Source organism: Lycorma delicatula, chromosome 1 (genome assembly GCF_047948215.1).
Source record: "Lycorma delicatula isolate Av1 chromosome 1, ASM4794821v1, whole genome shotgun sequence".
Taxonomy (NCBI): domain Eukaryota; kingdom Metazoa; phylum Arthropoda; class Insecta; order Hemiptera; family Fulgoridae; genus Lycorma; species Lycorma delicatula.
The window spans coordinates 246,999,422-247,019,546 of record NC_134455.1 but is presented as its reverse complement, the minus strand read 5'-3'; the positions used below and the strand labels follow the sequence as shown (position 1 = coordinate 247,019,546).

General features: G+C 35.4%; 1 protein-coding gene across 1 annotated transcript; it reads left to right on the top strand.

The window, feature by feature from the left end:
- The first annotated feature begins 9,027 nt into the window (after nt 1-9,027).
- Nucleotides 9,028-10,014, top strand: LOC142317794 (uncharacterized). The gene has a single exon (XM_075354343.1). The coding sequence runs from the start codon at nt 9,028-9,030 to the stop codon at nt 10,012-10,014; it is 987 nt and encodes a 328-aa protein (XP_075210458.1).
- Nucleotides 10,015-20,125: the final 10,111 nt, after the last annotated feature.

Here is a 20,125-nt window from a genome sequence, read left to right as displayed (position 1 = left end):
TATATATAAAGTAACTGAGGTTCTAAGTCAGTACCTAAACATATACCTTAACAGTCAGTACCTAAAATAAACATAACGTTGTCGTTTTTAGGCCTAAATATTATCTGCAATTAGGGGGGGGGGGCAATGCTCTCCCAATATACTCGTATTTATGTCACTGAGGAAGTCAATAGTAAACGACTTTACGACTCGATCCCCTTTTAGTAACCCTAGCACGAGGGGATTTTTATTTTTACAAATATTTAAGCCATTTTCGTGAATGAGTTGCGTTTTGCAACAAGTCATCCATAATCATACGTTTATGCTACTCAAGACGCTACGATTAAAAAAATCAAATCATAATCTTCGAATTGGATTCAACCACTTACAACAAATGATTTAGTATAAAGTTTATCGATTTGCAATATTATTCTGTAAAAGACTTTTAGCTTATTCAGTTCTAAAGTTTACAGCTTATACGTGAAACTACCTAAATCCCCATCTCCCATAAACAGAGGAAATTTTGAAAACAAGAGCGTGTTAAGAGGAAGCCGTTTGATATCTAACAACAGATTACTTATAGTTTAATTGCATTTAAAGAATACTTGTTCTCAGGACTTAAAGAATTATTAAAATATAGTTAACCGAAGTAGCAATAAATATTTACTGACGGTAATTTAATAAAAAGGATGATGATGTAAGAAAAAAATTAGCCCGTATGTAATTGTGTCATTTCATACGGTCTGTAAAATACGAACTGTAAAATACACGGTTATATTTTTACATTACGCATGTACATTTTCATTGAAAAGCAAAAAAATATTGTACATTATAATTGAATTACAATTTTCAACGAAATTAGAATGAATCAACAAGATTAGGCATTTGAGACCATCTTACAGTATTATAAAAATAGAGAGGGTATAAATATTATCGGATATAATACCGAGTCAAGAGAAGGAAGATGATACGGAGAGAGCGAACAAAAGAAAACGCAAGTTTTAAGTAAATTGATATAAAGATTTACTCAGGTATAATAAAATATCAGTTCAAAGTATCATTAGGAGACACGTGTAAGAGGTTTATAGACGGAGATGTGGGAAATGCGGGGAACGATAGGTAGGGGATGGGTTAGCAAAGTAGAAAGGATCACCGCAGCGCTGCCGGGAGCTGAAGAATCCCGTGGGATATTGGGAACAAATCCCCCTCCAAATTTTCACAAGCTTACCGACTTCCCCCACCTAACCCTATTCTACCCACCTTCACAGCCGACTTAAACCTCTTCCAGGCCCGAGGCAACACAGCCTGCAACAACCCCTCCTGTCTACCAAACCACTCCCTTAGTAAGCCAACAAATACGGCACAGCAACCGACGTTTCTCTCACTTTTCTTCAAAACTTAAAACTTGTTTCAGCCCTTATTTTTATCTACTATAGCCATGTTTGCAACAAATCTTCGAAAAATAATGCTTGAAAGGTAGTAATTGTTTATGCATAAGCAAAAAAGAATCAGTATATCTAAGCAGAAAAAATAGAAAACGTGTTTATTTAATTAATAGCAACTAGTATTATTTCTCAAATTATTTTTCGTTTAATAGTTTACTATAAAGTTAAATTAAAAATGTAGCAGAAAATCTTTTCACGCTAAAGTGATACTATTATCCGAATAAATCTACTATTTCATTATCCAAGGATGTAATTATTTCACGGTTACCTGAGAATCAAATTTTATTTTCTTCAAATAGATTTTAAAATAGCACAAATACATACAAAAACGCAAATTATCGTTATATGTGTATATATCACACATAAATTTTATTTGACGTGTAGTTTAAAACCATAATGGCAAGCTATTAGAATCTTTCTACCTGAATAGGATTACGGTTAATAATAAAGCTACTCGTAATTTTCAAAAGAAACCTTAAAAAGCGATAGGAAAGAAAATTAATAACTGAGCATAAATAATCTATTGTTACGAGAAAACTTTGTCGTAAGAAAAAACCATGTTGTTGAACTTTCATGGTATTGCAAAGACTTTCAGATTTAACTCTTTCCCAATGACTAAGTTGAAACTTATTTTACTACTTTCCTTATTTTCTTATTTACTTATTTTCTAATCAAAGGAGAAAATAAGAAAAAGGTAAAATAATTATTTGTTAAACTAATTAAGTTACAGAAATTAAGAGGAATCCTTTATTAAAAAATTCTGTATAAAAAATTAGTTTAAAAAATGATTTTCTTTACTCTTGTTTTTCTTTATCACTGAAATAAAGTTTTAAAATACTTCTTAATAACCCCAAATTTTTTAAATTTTAAATAGGTTTCAAGTCAATAAGTTGGAGTAATATGAAGTTTTATGAACTCCTACTTTTAAGAGTTACCCTTATTTCAATTCTCTAACCCAATCATAAGGGTTGAAAGTTGTTCCTACAACGTTATCTAGAGAAAAAAAGGAAAAACTTTGAAGTAAATAGTAAGTTTAACGGTGAAAAGATAGAAAAAATAAGTTAAATATAATTTTTTAAGTCGGGGTGTTTTAATTATGTTTTTTCAGTGGTGTTATTTCCAGTGGTAAGTACGATGATATTATTTTTCAGTAAACTAAAAATATTCTGATAAAGTTTAACCACCTTCGAGGTGTATTATCCCTTCATTATTCACCATTTTCTCAACCAATTTTTAAAAAATGTAATAGAATATGTATCCTCTAATATACACGGTATAATAGAATATCATTATCGCATGTTATACATATCGTTCGCCATAAAAAAATGGTTTGCATATTAATATATGCATGTAAATGAATTCAAAAATAAAAGTTTCGCACATAAGATCTCTGAACTTTGGGGCTCAAGCGCTCCAAAATATTGAGAATTGCAAAGTACAATAAGGGCTAATTTTTTAGCCCTTAGCAGTGATTTTCCTTTATTATTTAACTTAAAAGCTAGGGAATTCATTCCTTTCTATTCTCTCGGTTTCTTAGCTTAAAGGTATCTTTTACAACCTAATCTTAAAATTAAACAACAATGGACCTTTTAACACCAATACACTGGACCATTTTCAATACCAATTAACACTGGTATTGAAAATTCAAGGAAAATTCAATCGTTACCTTGGTTAGAAAAGATGAATTGTTGATGATATTGCAGTTCAGTTTATTGAGTATAATGAGGATGGTGTCTGTCGTGTGACTGTGGTATCGTTCACGAGTAGAGGATTTGCGAAAAATATTGTATTTGAAAATGACAACGAAAGGACGTGTGCGGCTAGAGGTAATATTCAGTAGTTGAAAAATATTCAAAATTTAGTGTGATTTCGTAAACCAAATGTTGAAACGGCGAGTGATTTCTGGGGACACATTTAAATTCTTACGCTTGGTTTATTGAAGAATTCTTAAGATATATCTTTCGAAGAGTATCTAATTAGAAATAAGTGACTGACTTAATATAACCCTCGGGAAACAATAAAGTTGCTATCTTGTTTAGTGATGCAGGTATCGATTGGAAATTCCGTTGACGCCTTCGTTGGATTCATTCTCGTTCTTATGGCAATGAATTTTACGTGAGTATCTGGTTACGTAAGTTTACGTGGTTATCTGGATCAATCCATACCTGACCTACAAGGCTTAACACCTGGCCTACAAGGCTTGTAGGCTACAAGGCCTACAAGGCCTGACCTACAAGAGAAAAGGTTGCATTTGGAACATTGGGATTTTTACCCCCAATGAACTAGACGCTGTAGATAGGATACGGCCGGTAGGCTTCCCCACCGAAGTAATATAGGCAGAAGTATGCGGATGTTCTACATTAATTCATCCTACACAATCACATGTTTAATAAGATGTATAAACTCTTTTTAATTAGCTTTTTTCTTCAACCTGCCTTCAAAGACTAATCTGAGGGTTAAAACAGCTTCTCTTATTTCCATGTTTTTTTTCTGAAACCAAATCGGTGTATTCATCTAGTTAATAAATAGATATTATTTTATTCTATTTTCCTCATTAGGAAAATACGTACACATTTGTACGTCGCAATCTGTTTAACTCCCCCATGGTCCTATTAGATGGGATGATATGTATGACATGAAAATGACATGTAGTCTGCACAGACTCAGGCCAACCATCTCTGAGGCGTACAGTGAATTGAACCCCAAACACCAAAGTACATCGATATCCACTGTCTAGTATACAAATTTGTAAAAAGCCTTTACTAGAATTTGAAACTCTGAACCTTAAACTTCGAAAATCAGCTATTAAAAAACTGATTTGCGACGAGTTAACCACTAAACCGTGAGCTATAAATAAATATAAAGTAATTATTTTATTCTAATTGGTTCTTAAACTAGGTATTATATAGATCATGACAGGGAAGTATAGTTGTGATATTATACCGCTGATAAAAAGAAATTCATAGTTTTTATATTACAGTTGTGATATCACAACTACAACTGATAAAAAGAAATTCATTTATCTGAGGTGATTAATAGAAACCGTGCGAAATTCTTAATTACAGCAGCGTCACAAAATGCAGAAACAGCAGTTAATTAAATAATAAATATGGTTAAATTCTACATTTTCCGGTGTTTAAAAATAATAAACGTAACAAATAATACCAAAGAGTATACAAATTAAATACGTATACGAAGAAAATAGACGATTAAAATCAATATGAAATATAATAGAAAATTTAAAAGCATTAACTGAAATTGAGTTACTTACGTATTACTTTGTACCCCTTAAACGAGATGCAGAAAACTCAAGGTTATGTTTAATTATTAATATTTAGAAACTCAACAACTGATTAGTATGGTTTTTCTAAAAGAAAACTTTTTATTTTAAATAAAGTGCTGGGAATTATAAAGGTTCAATTTTTATAAAAATGGCGCGGAATAAGTCAATTTTAATAAAACAAATTACTTTATTTGAAAATAATACAATTTTATTTGATTATAAGTGGATTATTTAGGAATTTCTGATTAGTAATAAGACGCTTAAGTTGCACCATTTTGGAAATGGTTCAACCTATTTACAAACTACAGTCTTGTCTTCGTTTAGTATCTTATTAGGTAGACTCTAATTGGGTAAATCGAAAAATTCCAACAAAATAATTCTTGATTTATTTTTTGTACTGAACTTTATGCTGAGACATACACGTAGTTCTAGCTGCGATGAAGTGAACATAAGTGAAAAAAAGAATTTACAGAAGTGTAAAGATAAGTTCAGAGCACTTTTCATGCAAGCGCATGCCAGTTCATTCCAAGTGAGTGACAGAAGGATGTGGTAAAAAACATTACAAGCAGTCAAAAGCCGTAATCAGTAAATATCATCATGACATATGCAGGTGTTCGTCGATACTAAATCTATAAGGAGATATCTATACAATTAAGAATACATGACATTTGATTAATAAAAATAAAGCATTAATACGATAGCCTTCTTTTAAATTATTTATTCTTTCCCGTTTCATTTAATTTTAATGAATTAAGTCTTTTCTTATATCTCTCTCGATCGCGTTACAAATTGTATTCAACTTTTTGTCATTGCTGCTACATTTCTATCTAATAATAATTATTTTATTGATACAATTTTTAAAATTCAAGGAAAACGTTTAGATTTTAAATTTGAATTCTTTTATTTTTATCCATCGATGGAAAGTAAATTAAGGCAAAAGGTCATCTGTTAGTCCAACGGTATTTATTTCAAAGTATATATTGAATATATACTTTGAATATTGAATATATATTGAAAATCGTATATATTCTGCACCATCTAGCTTCATTTTTAACATAAAGGTTAGTAAATGGTGTTCTCAGTGTTAATTGAGAGATTTTCATCCTCGCACCTGAGAATATGTAACAGAATTTCCTTCGAATTTACTATTGAATCAGGAATTTTTCTCTGAATTAACCAAGCGGTTTTATCAGCATATCTAGAATATATAAGTAATGCTCATTCAATTCGATGATCGAATCATCGACAACGAAAATTTAAACCCTTAAGCACCAAAAATTCTAACTTTATTAAGAATAGCTTGATTTAGACAACTCTTCTAAGAATTGTGACCTCAGCTAGAGAATACTACAAAGTAGTACCACTCAAAAGCAAATTCACAGGTATCGTTATCAAAAACCCCCTGATTATCAAGCAGGACTGTTACAGCTAAATTAATAATATAAGCCTGCATTGTTTAAAGAGATTAAACATTCGGAACTACTTTTTTTTTAAAGTAATCTTGTTTAATGTATAATAAATTTCGGTAATCTGTTGGAACCTGAAAAAAATTAAGGAAAGTACATGTACAGACAACCTGATGAAGAACATAGTTTTTTATTTTAATAACTAAAACTAGAATTGTTGTAAAGGGTTAAAGTCTTATAAGTTGTTTTATCTTCACTATTTTTTTACTGCTAAAATAATAAAATTAAACGAATGCGGTATAGGTAAAATTAAAAAATAAACCTGATCAACTACAGTTTTCAAAAAAAGTTCCAAAAAATAGTTTCAAATAATGAAGTGCAACGTTACTTTCAAAAAAAGTTTCTTAATTTGATCCTTGACGAAACATAAAAATAGTACAATGCGGGATTGCGAAGTTATTATTTGTAACGTAAGAATAACATATTTCACGCCTAGCGTATGATTCATCACTCCATAAGCCAAAGGTACGTAATCGTACCATTATTTTTAACAACTAGTATTCATTATCAGTTTTCAGATTAAATAAAAGCAACACTTAAATAAGCAAATAAAATAGAAATATTATTTTTAACAAGGACATCGCGATCATTACATACCTTATACGGAAAGGGTTGCACGATCTCGTAAAATACAGTAAGTTGATATGCAAGTAAAGTCGCTAATTAAAAACGTACAACGACATAATTGCTTTTTTTATTACAACACTTAAGAAAATAAAGGCAAATTACACAAAGCGCGAAAAATTTACAGAAATTAAAAAGAAAAATTGTTTACGAAAAGGTTCGTTCACGCACCATTGGGGGTTAATCGGTTAAGATGATTATTCCTTATTATGGATGGGCACAAGAATTTAAAAAAATCTCTCTTCATTAACTCCTTTGAAGGCATCGTACGGTTGGGCTCGTAATGACAGTTAGAAGGCGCACTATAGGCGCTCTATTTGGTGCGCACTTAATTGACGTCTTCAAGCTAAATGTGGTTCTTGGGGCAGATGTGGAAATTACTATTTTCTTGGATAGCGTGATTCCATTGAGTTTACCGATAAAGTCATTCTCGTCAATAGAGATAGTACATGAAATTGAGAGAATAGGGAAGGGATCTAAAAAAGATTCCCGGATTTGATTCTGTTTCCCACCAGATGCTAACTATGCTCCCAACTAAAGCTGTAATATGCATACGACACCTTTTCAATGCTATTCTTGGAACAACTTATCTCCTAACAGAAAAGAAGGTTTCTCAGATACCAGATTACCAGGTTTACCAGGTTTCAGAGAAACCTGGTAAATCAGCTCAGGATGTGTTGTCATACAGGCCTATCAGCTTGCTGCCGATTATATATAACGTATTCGAGAGGCTTTTCCTTCAAAAATTACGAACTGTTTTAGACAGCAGCGATGCAATACCCGATCATCAGGTTTTCAAATTAGTCATGGTACCGTCAAACATATCCATACAATTACTATTATCATCATCTATTGCCTAAAGATGAAGGGATATTGTCCAGCGGCGTTGCTGGATGTACAACAGGCTATCGATAAGTTTTAGTTTCATGGATTTCTATATAAGAAAGACATGGCTGCCTCAGCCTTTCTACTTAGTATTGCGTAGCTACCTAGGTGGTCTTTTAAATCTCGCCAGGAGTTGTCTGGCTTTTTGAAACTAATTCAGGTGTTCCACAGGGTTCTTTTTTGGGGCCGATTTTGCGCCTAGTTTTCACATCGGGGTTTCCTACCCCGGACTATGCTACTGTTGCGTCCTTTTCCGATGATACAGCGATACTGGCGGTTGACGGTAACCCGGTTCTGGCCTCGGAAAAACTTCAGATGGCGTTAGATGTTGTCAACTTCTGGCTACCTAAATGGAAGATACGGGTTAACCCGGCAGTCCAAGTACGTAACGTTTACTGTGAGCAGGAAAGATTGTCCACAATGGGAGCTATATTGAGGGCTTTAAGGAAGATTATTCCTCAGGCTGGTAATTTAGTTTTTGTCGTCCCCAATAATAATATTGGAAACTATATGAAGAAATTAATATCTTATTTGCGGAGAGACGAGGAAGTAGCGGTTAAAGTGCTTACGATCCCAGTTGAAGGTAAAGCTATACAAGGCAAATATGGACAAGCCCATATTAAAAAGTCGACACCACCGGCAGTTGACAGTCGTACTGTGGTTATCAAAGCAGCTGGAAAATCCTATTCTGATTTACTTAAAACGATGAAGTCTGCAGTAAGTAGCGAAGATGCAAAAGAGGTCATCTCCTTACGTAAGGGCAGGAATGAAGAACTCCACGTGAGAATTCAGGGAGCGCAGAAAGCTGCAGAGTTTACAAGTAACCTACAAGATAAGGCGGCAGATCTGCATGTTGACCTGCGTACAAGAGCGGGAAGGCGCACAATAGTTCACATCAGGGATGTAGAATATGACACCACTGAGACAGAAATTTTTGCTGCAATTACTGCAAGAGTAGGTACTGATGAGGACATCAAGATATCGTCAATTAGAAAAGGGTACGCCGAGACCTAAAATGTTACAGTTATCACCTCGTATAGGACTGCCTGTAAGCTGGTGGAACAAAGTTTGAGGATTGGCTGGGTAAATTGTCGGGCATATATTAGGGAATCAGAGGAAAATTGCTTCAGATGCTGGAATACTGGACATCGTAAACATGAGTGCAAGGGCCCTGACAGAATGAATCTCTGCTTCAATTATGGAGGCAGAGACCATAAGATTGCTGAATGCTGGGAGCATAGTAGCTGCCTGGAATGTGGGAGCCAAGAACACTGCACCGGAGGCTGGGGGTGCTCAAAACACTTAAATGCTTAGGGTGATAATGGTTAACGCAAACAGAAGCACCATGTCTCATGATTTGGTTAGTGAACTGGTCATAGAGCAAAGGGCTGATTTACTGATAATCACGGAGCCGAACAAGTACGTTGTTGCTAGATCATGGATGGTGGATACAAATGGTGACGTGGCAATTATGGATGTAACTGGCAGGATAGCATGGAGATTGACGTCCAGATCTGGAGGCATGTTGACGGTGGAGTCGGATTCAACACTAGCGATTGGTGCCTATGTGTCTCCAAACTGTGACATACATGAATTTACTAGAAGAATAGACATAATACAAGGAGTAGTAAATAACGCTAGGAAGAAAGTCATTATTCTAGGTGATTTCAATAGTAAAGCGATTGCAGCAGGGAGCGCATACACCAATCGCAGAGGTGAGATCCTTACGGATATGATGGGGGTAGTTAGCTGTCATTGTGTAAATGATGGCACCCCTACATATGAGGCGAGAGGACACTCGTCAGTCTTGGACTTAACAATCATAGACGATAGATGGAGCAGGGAACACTGGGACTGGCGAGTGTTACCACATGATGTGGCGAGTGACCATCATGCCACTATGATTACCATAAAAGGCTCAGACTATGTGACTAGAGAGAAAATGCCCTATAGTAGTTTTACAACGGAACAGATCGAGATCATAATCGATAGAACGGCCGAAAGGATTATCAACATAGAGAATCTGACACCAGTTGCCCTGACTAACGTTATAAGACAAGAAATGGGCAGAGTAGCTCACAGAAGAGCTAATAGACACTCAGTGTATTGGTGGAATATGGAGATTGAAACACTGAGAGGGCTCCTACAATCACGCAGAAGAAGGAAGCAGAGACTCAGAATGCGAGGCGGACAGGAGTACGAGGAGGCATCTCTGGCTTATAAAGAGATCAGACGGGCCTTAAACAAAGCTATTCGTACATCTAAGAAAAACAATGGCACAGACTCTGTGAGGAGGTACACGGAGACCCCTGGGGACAGGCATACAAAATAATCACTAAGCGATTTGGAAGGCGTCTGCCCGTATTAAATAATGAGCAGGTAGAACAACAAATTAATGAGCTATTCCCCGGTAGAGTAGAAACTGCAGGAAATGTTATAGATTGCGAACCCAGAAGCTTCACGTTCTCTTAATTGCTCTTGGCTGTAGCACAACTGGGTAATAGGAAGAGCCCGGGTCCAGACGGAATTCCAGCGGCACTCCTTAAAGGGGTGATAAAGAGAATTCCTTATGAAATGCTTGATGTTGCCAGCCATGGATTAGAAAACAAGACATTTCCAGGAATCTGGAAGGAATCTAGGGTGGTGTTCCTCCCAAAAGGCACAAATGACAATGGAGAACCTTTATACAGACCATTGAGTCTTTTAAATACCATGGCGAAGGTAGTGGAGAAGATGCTCGCTGGCCGAATCTTTAAGGAACTTGAGGAAGGAATAGGCATTAGTGGAAATCAGTTTGGATTCATGAAGGGTCGTTCGACGATACAGGTGGCGACAAAGGTGATCAACTGGGCTAAGAATACTAGGAGCGGCACATAGAGAACGAGGCGTATTCCCCTATTCATAGATGTAAAAAATGCATTCGGTTCTATCAAGTGGAATCAATAAATAGGGCATTAGTGGAAAAAGGTATCAGTCCTTATTTAAGAAGGCAAATAGGGGAATACCTCTCAAATAGAGAATGGTTGGTGGAGACGCAGAGTGAGTGCCTACGTTTCAATATTTATGGCGGTGTGCCACAGGGGTCTGTACTGGGACCCTTACTCTAGATACTGGCCTTCGATGGGATATTAAGAGTAGACTATCAGGATGGGGTACAAGTAATTGCCTATGCCGATGACCTAGCGATACTCATCAAGGGTAAAACAACTGTCGATGTACAAGAGAGTGCTAACAACACGTTACGGACGATAGATAATTGGTTGAAAGAGAGGGGACTCCAGCTGGCAATAGAGAAATGTAAATATATTATGTTCACAGGGAAGAGGATTTTAGACCGTCCGGCCATCCAAATTGGAAACCAACAAATAACAGAGGTCGAACAGATTAAATACCTGGGTGTGACTTATGAGAGGAATTGCCGGTTCACCCAGCATATAATAGACATATGTGCCAGAGGTGAACAGATGACTAAGAATTTGAATATAATAATGTCTTCGCAGAGAGCTCCAAGACCCTCTAAGCGAAGGGCGATAGCGTCCACAGTGACATCCATGATGTTATATGCAGTACCAGTGTGGTGGCACTCAGTCAGGGTTAAAAGAAATTTGAACAGACTGGTTAGTACTCATAGGAGGCTGTTGCTGGGGGTTGTTTCAGCTTACAGGACGGTCTCCTATGAGGCGTTGTGCGTGTTGTCTGGGGTGCCACCAATAGACTTAATGGCCCTAAATAGAGTCGAGAGGGCGCAAGGCCTCGAAGCAAATGAAGCAAAAGATAGAATTAGACTTAGAAGGCAAAATATTTGGCAGGAGGATGGACCAGCCAGACGCACGAAGGAGCTGATTCCAGATCTGGCACTATGGTTAGACAGGAAACATGGTGAGTTAAATTATCATATCACGCAGTTTTTTACAGGTCATGGCAATTTCAATGAGTACCTCCATCGTGTTGGAAGAAGGCCAGGTCCAGAATGTATGTACTGTGAGAGAATTGACAATGCAGAACACACATTTTTCTGCTGCGAGAGGTGGGCAATTAAAAGGAGGAACTGCGGCATAATAGGTATGAGCCCAGCAGAGGTCCTAGAGCACATGTTGAGGAGCGAAATAAACTGGAAGAAGGTTACGGAATTTATAGTAGCAGTATTAACAGAGAAGGATATAGATGAAAGGCGACTAGGTTACTAGTGTAGAATAGGGTAGGGTGGACAGCCTCAGTGATGAGAGACGGCACGCTGAGGTGTGTCGTTCTCAATGATCCACTGAGGACTCCATGGGTTTAGATAGATCCTGATGAAGAAGAAGAGTAAGAAAAGACCCGGTGCCACGTTACGGCTATTCGAGGTTTCCAAATGGGCAAACAGAAAATCACTCAAAAGAGCTGACACCGCCGAGCCGACCTGCCATGCCGGACGTTCAGCCGGTAGGCGGAGAGGCTCGTTAGAGTTTACCAGACACTCCCCTGAGTGGCGCAATACCAACCAGTCGGACCGGCCCAGGGGAGTAGAGTGGAAAAAAAAAAGGAAAGATTGTCCACAGGTTCACCTTGATAATGCAGATATCCGCATTCCAACAGCGTTCGATATCTAGGTTTACATCTGGATCGTCGTATGACATGGAGGGACCACGTACGTGAGAGACGAAAGCAGCTTCACGTCAAATTTAAGAGAATGTATCGGCTAGTGGGCAAGATCTCAACTTTTTCTGTCGAACAAGGTACTGATATACAAGGTGTTCTTGAAGCTTATCTGGACATACGGATTTCAACTATGGGACACTACTAGTAACAGCAACGAGGAGGTCATCCGAGGAGGTTTCAGAGCAAAATTCTAAGGAGTTTGTTGCAACAACTGCGGTTCATGAAGAACGCTGGAAATCACGAAAACTTTGGGATCTCATTTGTTCGCGAACAGATCGGACATCTGAACACAAAGTTTATAGAGTGTTTCATTTTAATCACCCCATGTGATGTTTTCGTAAACTATGCACAATAAAAAAAAATACCAAAAGGTTATTCAGATTGGAGACCTTGAACTATGAGGTTACTCATAGTGACCTTGTATCTGACCTTGAACTTGATCTAATTTCAAGAATAACACAATTTTTTCAATCGGAATGAACTATTTTTGACCTCACCAATGAAAAGAGCAAAAGATTTTACATTAAAATAAATGGTCACGCATATGACCTTGAACCGTTTTTTAAAGTCATGCGGTTAACCATCGGAGATAGTGTTACACGAGAGTGTAAAGTCATTTGATGCTCTTTCCCATAGTTTGCGAGATAAATGGCCTGAAATATAAATATTCCAGGAATATTGTATCACCTTCAAAAACGTGTAACTCGTATAACACCTTCTCCGTTTAACGCTATTACCCGATGTAAGTTTATTTCCTGTTTTGCGGAACGACATGTGCGTACGATTTTTCAGAAAATTGTTCGTTTCAAGATTGCTATTTTTCTTATAGAATGGTAGCTTTCTAACTTAGGGAATGAAGTAGAGAGGTGGTGGAGAACAAGCATTTATCGCCAAGCCATCACTGTAAATTTGTATACTAAAACGTCGGAATAAATTTAGACCTTTTGTAGATGTTATTTTCTACTTTACTACTAAGTAGCTTGGAAAATTACATCACTTTAATTAAACATAAATCCTACTGAGTTTGTAAGAAATGAAATGAAAAGAGATAGAAAGATAACAAAAAAAAAAAAAAACAGAAAAAAATAAAAACAGAAAATTCTATGTTCAGGAATTCTAGACTTCTACCAGTTTTTGTATATCAGTTTAAAATATCAAAGGTCAAAAACTCTCTCGATAAAGAGTCCAAACATATTTAAAGGTTTTAAAAATGGACATAAAGATTATGTTTTTACTACCTTTAAAAAAGGAGGAAGATTCTAAATTTTGCTCGTATGTATCTATTTATTTTTATTTCAGTTCAATCCTGAATTGCCACCTAAAGCACAGATTTTGAAAATTATTTTTTTTATTTTGTATCAGAAATTCCCCTAAAGATTCCATATTAAGTTTTTCCGCATAACTTTCGTAGAAGATTAATTTATGTAATACTTAAATATACCGATAAGTAGTCATTTTACTTCAGGCTTTTCAACATTTACTTTCAATTTATTCGTTTCAAAATTTTTAACAATTTACATATTTTCCCAATTCATTACTTCTTTTCCGATGATGCTCTTTGAGGATGCACTTATTCTAACTTTTTGCAGATGTTTTGCAAATACTTATACCTGTAATAATCTTGAAGACTTCACTATTTTCACTTCGACGTCACCGTTGTCACTTTTCGAGATTGATCTAGATTACAATCCACTTCTTGAGAAAATCGACCCGTTCATTGCTTAAACTGAAATATCGCTTCAAACGGCATATGTCAAATATCGAAGAATAACAATGCCATTTAACTTTGCCATAATAACAATAGAATAATAATAGAATTACTTTGCCATTTTCAGAACTTTATAAAATATTTAATCTTAAGCTGGTATTCGATAAAATTATTTAATTTTTTTATCGTAATAACAAAAAAAAAAAATAAAACTGCACGGTAATATAGTGAAAGTATCTCCTCGACATTCAGTCAACGATATCCGTTGACTCCGATAACCATGCTTACAACATTGCTAATAAATTATGGTTATTTTTGGTCCCGTTTATAACTTCTACAATCAGTTAGATGGTTTTAAATTTAAAACTTCACTTAACTCAGTTTTTATACATAGCTCAGTTTTATTTGTTAAATTAAACACAAAATGATTTCTACTGTTTACAGAGGTAAATTTATAAAACGCTTTTATATATTTATGCAGGAATCTATTAATTTTTTAAAGAGTTTTGAAGCCAGTTTATTATTATCATAATTCATATTTTATTATCATTTATTCATTCATTACCTTACCACATAAATATATATATATATATAATTTAAATTAAAGATAATTGAATATAGTAATATTGTATCTTTACAATAACTGAAGCGAAAAAATATTCATCAAAATGTTTAAATTCTTGATGATCATCAAAATATGTATACCTCAAAGGTTGCTCAAACGCTGTAAAAATAATTAAACATTGGAGTGCTACTAAAATCAAGTAAATTTTGTTTGATATATTTCACGTATAATTCATATATTAAAATTTGTCGGGTCCGGTGATTTCAATCGCGGCTGACAGTCGCTAATCGTACTAGGCAGAGGAAAGATAGGAATTAGAGAAAGGTTAAAGTAGTCTTGATTCCAGGGTTTGTTGGCCGGGGAGGTCCCAGGAGAGAAAAGGGAGCGCAAGCAGTAAGCTCGGGGTAGGTTGCGATTATTGTGACGTCCTAACAACCCTAATAGCCGGATAATCTTGCACCCCTCAATAGAAACCTTAACTAAACTATACCTCCCTTTCCCTTCCACCCAAACCTTTCAGTTTCTCTCTCTTTCTTTCACATGCTTTAGCTTGCAATTCTCCCCTTCAAACACATCAGGCACAATGAAAAGGGGTGGTGTTTCTTTCTGAATTAATCAAATGTTTCAGTCGCTTTTTTCCTTCACTGCTCACTTCCCATTCACTCTTTCTCTCTCTCTCTCTCTCTCATTCTTTCTTTATCTTTGTTATACATAATTTTTCACATTATTATGTACGTAACTTATAAAACTCTAGGGCTTCTAGTAAATCTGCTGAACAAAAACCACAACTATTTATCTCTTGTTTTTTTTTTCTGAAGGGAGATACTTCAAAGGATTCTACGAGGATCCCAGTACTTTCAATAAAATTAATTCTGATATATCACGTCATAATTTAGCTTAATTACAAAACTGTTATTACCTAATACGCTAATACATTATTTAAACAAAAAAAAGTTTTGATAATTTTTCTGCGACTAAGCTTTACGAAATTAATACTTTTTTATTCGTAATAATCTTCCAGAAAAGACTGCAAATATTCTTGATAATTTGTCACACCCGCTCTGATAAATAGAGTTACTGATTCATATTCACAGGAGACTTAACGTTAATAGCCGGCATATCACCACTATATAAATAAAGTAAGCTTCAAAATCAGTTGGTTTTGGTCTCAGTTCGTGGAACCGGGCTAGGTCTGGCTTTTGTCTACTTATATTTCTTTTATCTCAATTCTCTTTTTAAAGTTCGAGTGAGAATTCATGACAAACGTTACATCAGACGTTATTTCAGAAATCGACTGTTTCTATAAAACCTTCGTTCTCAGTAGGTTATGAACTTTGAACGGTCTAAACTACAACTTTTTCAGTTTTTTTGTAAGTGGCGATCTTTATCACATCCAAATCCCAGCGTTTCCTAAGGATATTAAGGTAACCACAAGGATTACTATTTCCTTCCATGTGGAATAGGAACTTTTGTTTACAAAAACATTTTTTCGGCTGGTTATGGTAACGACTCAAGTTTATAAAATGTTGTTATATCGAAGTTTCTTCTGATGGAGGAAACTCCGTATATATTTACGCGATTTTGAAAGTCATCACGTTCTTGTTTGCCAGTGAATTATAATTTTGATACTCGCATTATAAAATTACACCGATATTCATAATCTATTAATCCGTGCACAAAATAACGCCCTGAATAGTCAGCCTATTTCGACAGAAAATTTTTGTATCTACTACCTCTCGCTTCTGACACGATTAGCCGCAATCATTACTAATTTAGAACCGATCTTATAAGTAAACAGAATTTTTAGAACGTGCAATGAGAATATATTAACCTCTAAAATATTCGTCATTCCCTGACTTCTGTTCGTTTACCGGTTAACTGTTACATGATCTTGTTCTCGCAACAGATCGTTTCAAGTTACGGGTACCTCTTCTCTGAATTATTAAATAATTATAATGAAATATTATATCGTTAAATAGGAAAAAAAATTTGAGTTAATTCCAGAATAGAATTTAGATATCTTGCTAAACCGCTTTCCAACTTCGCAGTGAAATTTATGTTATTATTACCGTATAACTAACTTATGTAACAGAATACATATTAAGTGAAATGAGTTTTGTTAGGAATACCTAATGATCTTTTACAAACACTTTTCTTTCAAAATAATATATGACTTTTGAACAATATGTTGACTATTCGATGAGTCGGTCCATTTTTTACCGTAATATTGTGATCTCCGTATTCCAATTGTCCACCAAAAGACAAGTTACCTTCATCGTGCTTCTACCAAGCAGTTCAGAATTTCAACTGAAATTCTTTATTTTATTCCTCCATTTTTTATTTATATATATAGCATTTTATTAAACCTAATTTACAACAATAAATCAGCCTTATCATAATATCCTCTGAAACCTTTTATTATTATGAATGAATACAACGTTTTGCGTGATATTTCTTACTTTTTCTCGCCAGGTAACAATAATCGATTAATCCATAATCCAAGGTATTATCGGATATATAAATCGGATAACTTTCGTTATCCGATTTGGTTTGCTTGGCATTTCTTCCGTCACCACCCCATTCGGTCGCCCTAAAGCACAAGACCGAATATCTGTGCCACAAACGGCAACTGAGCCTCGAACAGTTTAGCGACCGTTATCCTAAATAGCTCCTAGAACTTACCTAACAGCGTGAGCGAACAAAGCGCGGTGCCATGCACCACCGGCTTACGTGTCCAACCTCTCACTTGTCATGTATTTGCTAAAATGGGTAGGCGCACCCCCTCAACTACTAAAAATATATATGACATTCATAAATTAAAAGTTATTTCGTTTAGACAGCAATTCGCTGCCACGCCTAGGTCGCTGAATGGCAGCGACCTAGTCCACACAGGAAGTGCCTGTCCACCATATAAGAGCGCTTGGAGCCTTAAGTGGCTGGTGATCAGCCGTATATATTTCTAGGTTAGCTTCTCACAACAGTGCGGTAGGAGTCTTTTCCCTCAGGTAAACTACTGATGTCGGTTGAGCAAAGCAACCGCATCAAGGACCTCCCGTACGGTCTGACAATGCGGCTCTCGCCACATTGACTTGCCGCTTGTGAGTGGCCAATTTTCCCCTTGACATCTAAGTTCCAGGTTGGCCCGGTCTCTGCCCCCCTCCCACAAGAGCAGGGCAGTCAAATATCAGGTGTTCATTTGCCTGGACCTCCCCGCAGACGCACATCTCATCAGCTGCCAGGCGGAACCGATACTGATTTTGGTTTAAATTAACATGGTAATTTAAATGATGGTAATTTAAACATTAAAAATATTTTTTTCTTGAATTATGAAGATTGATATAACGAAAGTTACAACAAGTTATAACGAAAGTCTTCATCATTCAAAAAAAAAATATTTTTACACAAGCGGAAATCAGTTTTGGACACCTAATAATCCCATTCCAAGACGCTGCCCGTCAGGGCAACCCACCCGGAGGGCCTAGCTGCGGAGGAATACCGTAGGCACGCCCTGCAACTAGTAAAACTATTAAATTTTTCATTAAGTAGGGTTTCGTATTTTATTTTTTTTACTGCAAAAACTTAGTCTACAAGTAACAATAACTTCATCGATAAGAAGAGGCAAGCGACTTTTTATTTACGAGAGCTTAAAACGGAATTTAAACATCATGTTCAGATGACGTAATACACACTACAATTAAATAATTACGTGCACACAAAATTCAAAAGGAGTATTAAATTTAATAATCTTGATCGATTTAGAAGTTTTCAAGATCATTGATAATATGCAAATATAGCTTTTTCTTATACTCTAAAACAAATTAATAACGTTTCTAAGCCACCGAAAATGACAGAACTTAATGCTCAGTCGCAGTTATTCTTAAGAAATTCATTTAAGATAAAACGGTTGTTAAAGAAGGAAAGAGGCTGAATGTTCTTTGAAGAAAAGGTTTAGCTTTATGAGGGAGAAGGTTAGGGAGTATGCACGTGTATTCGAGTCAGAGAATTGGGAAGCCCAAAGCAAAAGCAAAGGAAACAATTAAATGAGCGTGCATCATTTAACTGGTATTGTTTTGTACGGTTCAGTAAAGCCCGACCGAACAGAACCATCCTCGTCCCACCGTGCCTTCAATGTAGATAATTTGTTTCCTGTACAAGAAGACCTAACTGGCTTATCTGAAGTAGGCAGGCCTATCAAACCCCCCCTTCAACCACCTAAACCCGATTCCTCAAACCCTCTTTCCCTTTAATCTCCATTCATTCATTTTTGATGAATCGGTATTTGACAAATTAAAGAAAGCGTTTATTCATACACTCTAAAAATAGAACTCAGAATTTATACTATTAAAAATAAGGTAACATAACTAAGTATATTTGTGTTGGGAAAATAAATATAGACTATAAACACATGCAACTCCTTACAGCTTAACAATAATTGTATTTTAATAATCTTAAACCGATAAAAGTCATTATTCAAAGAAAATTATATCGGGTTTTTTAAAAATAAAATTCAACTAGCTATACGTAAAGTACAAATTTATATTTCTGTCGAAATATAAATTTAGTTTAATCTGAAATCCTGAAAAACATTTTATTTCATTGTCTTCGACAATTGAATTCACCCAAAAGAGAAGATAATTTGGTAAAGTCATTATTTTTATCCTTGAAACTCACGATTATTTATCCATTTGATATGATTATTTAAAACTTCGGGTAAACTGACATTAACGGTACTCCACGATGTAAGATTTATTCAGAAATTATGGTAACCTGTAATTCTCAGAACGTTTTACTTAATAGGGAATTTATAAAATGAGAAATAGTTTGGTTAAATAAGAAAATCAGTTTCTTAAAATAGATTACCTACACTAAATAATATAACGTGTCATTTTTACAGTACGAAAATTGCAATTAAAATTAAAAAGAATTCTTCTAGATAGGAATCCGTTGTTTTTTAGTTTCACATTTAAAGAAATAATGAACCGATTATGATTTTTCATCTTAGCATATCATCACTAATCCATTGTTGGCCATCTTAGAGGATTGTTGCAGACAAGATGAAAAATTAACCAGTGGGGCGGGATGATTCGTTCTCGTATCTAAATCGTTGGATTGAGTATATTATCATATTAATATCGTTTTGTTGTGTGTCAACGTGAATAGAGTGTTCTTTTTATACGACTGCCCAAAAAAGAATGTAATGTATTTAGGGTGTATGTAATGTATATATGTTTGTTCCACTGTAGCAACTCAACGACTGAACCGATTTAAATTATGACCTACCACCCCACCCCCCGTTGGAATTCTGACATTACAGGGAGTATCATGTCTAAATAAATGCATATATGTACGTTTAAATAAATTAAAAAAATGTCAAAAATCTATCAGATGAATAAGTTATTTTTGAATAATTCGTATCTCAACGCTTCAGTCTGAACGATTCGGAAACCTCGTTTCCGAATCTGTTTTTTTACTAGCGCCCTCTCCGGCAAGTATGACTACTTGACAGAGAGGCGGTGACGCTATCTCTAAACT

What these genes read in the sequence shown, in the direction of transcription:
- LOC142317794 (XM_075354343.1), top strand. Translation starts at nt 9,028, where the DNA reads ATGTCTCATGATTTGGTTAGTGAACTGGTCATAGAGCAAAGGGCTGAT.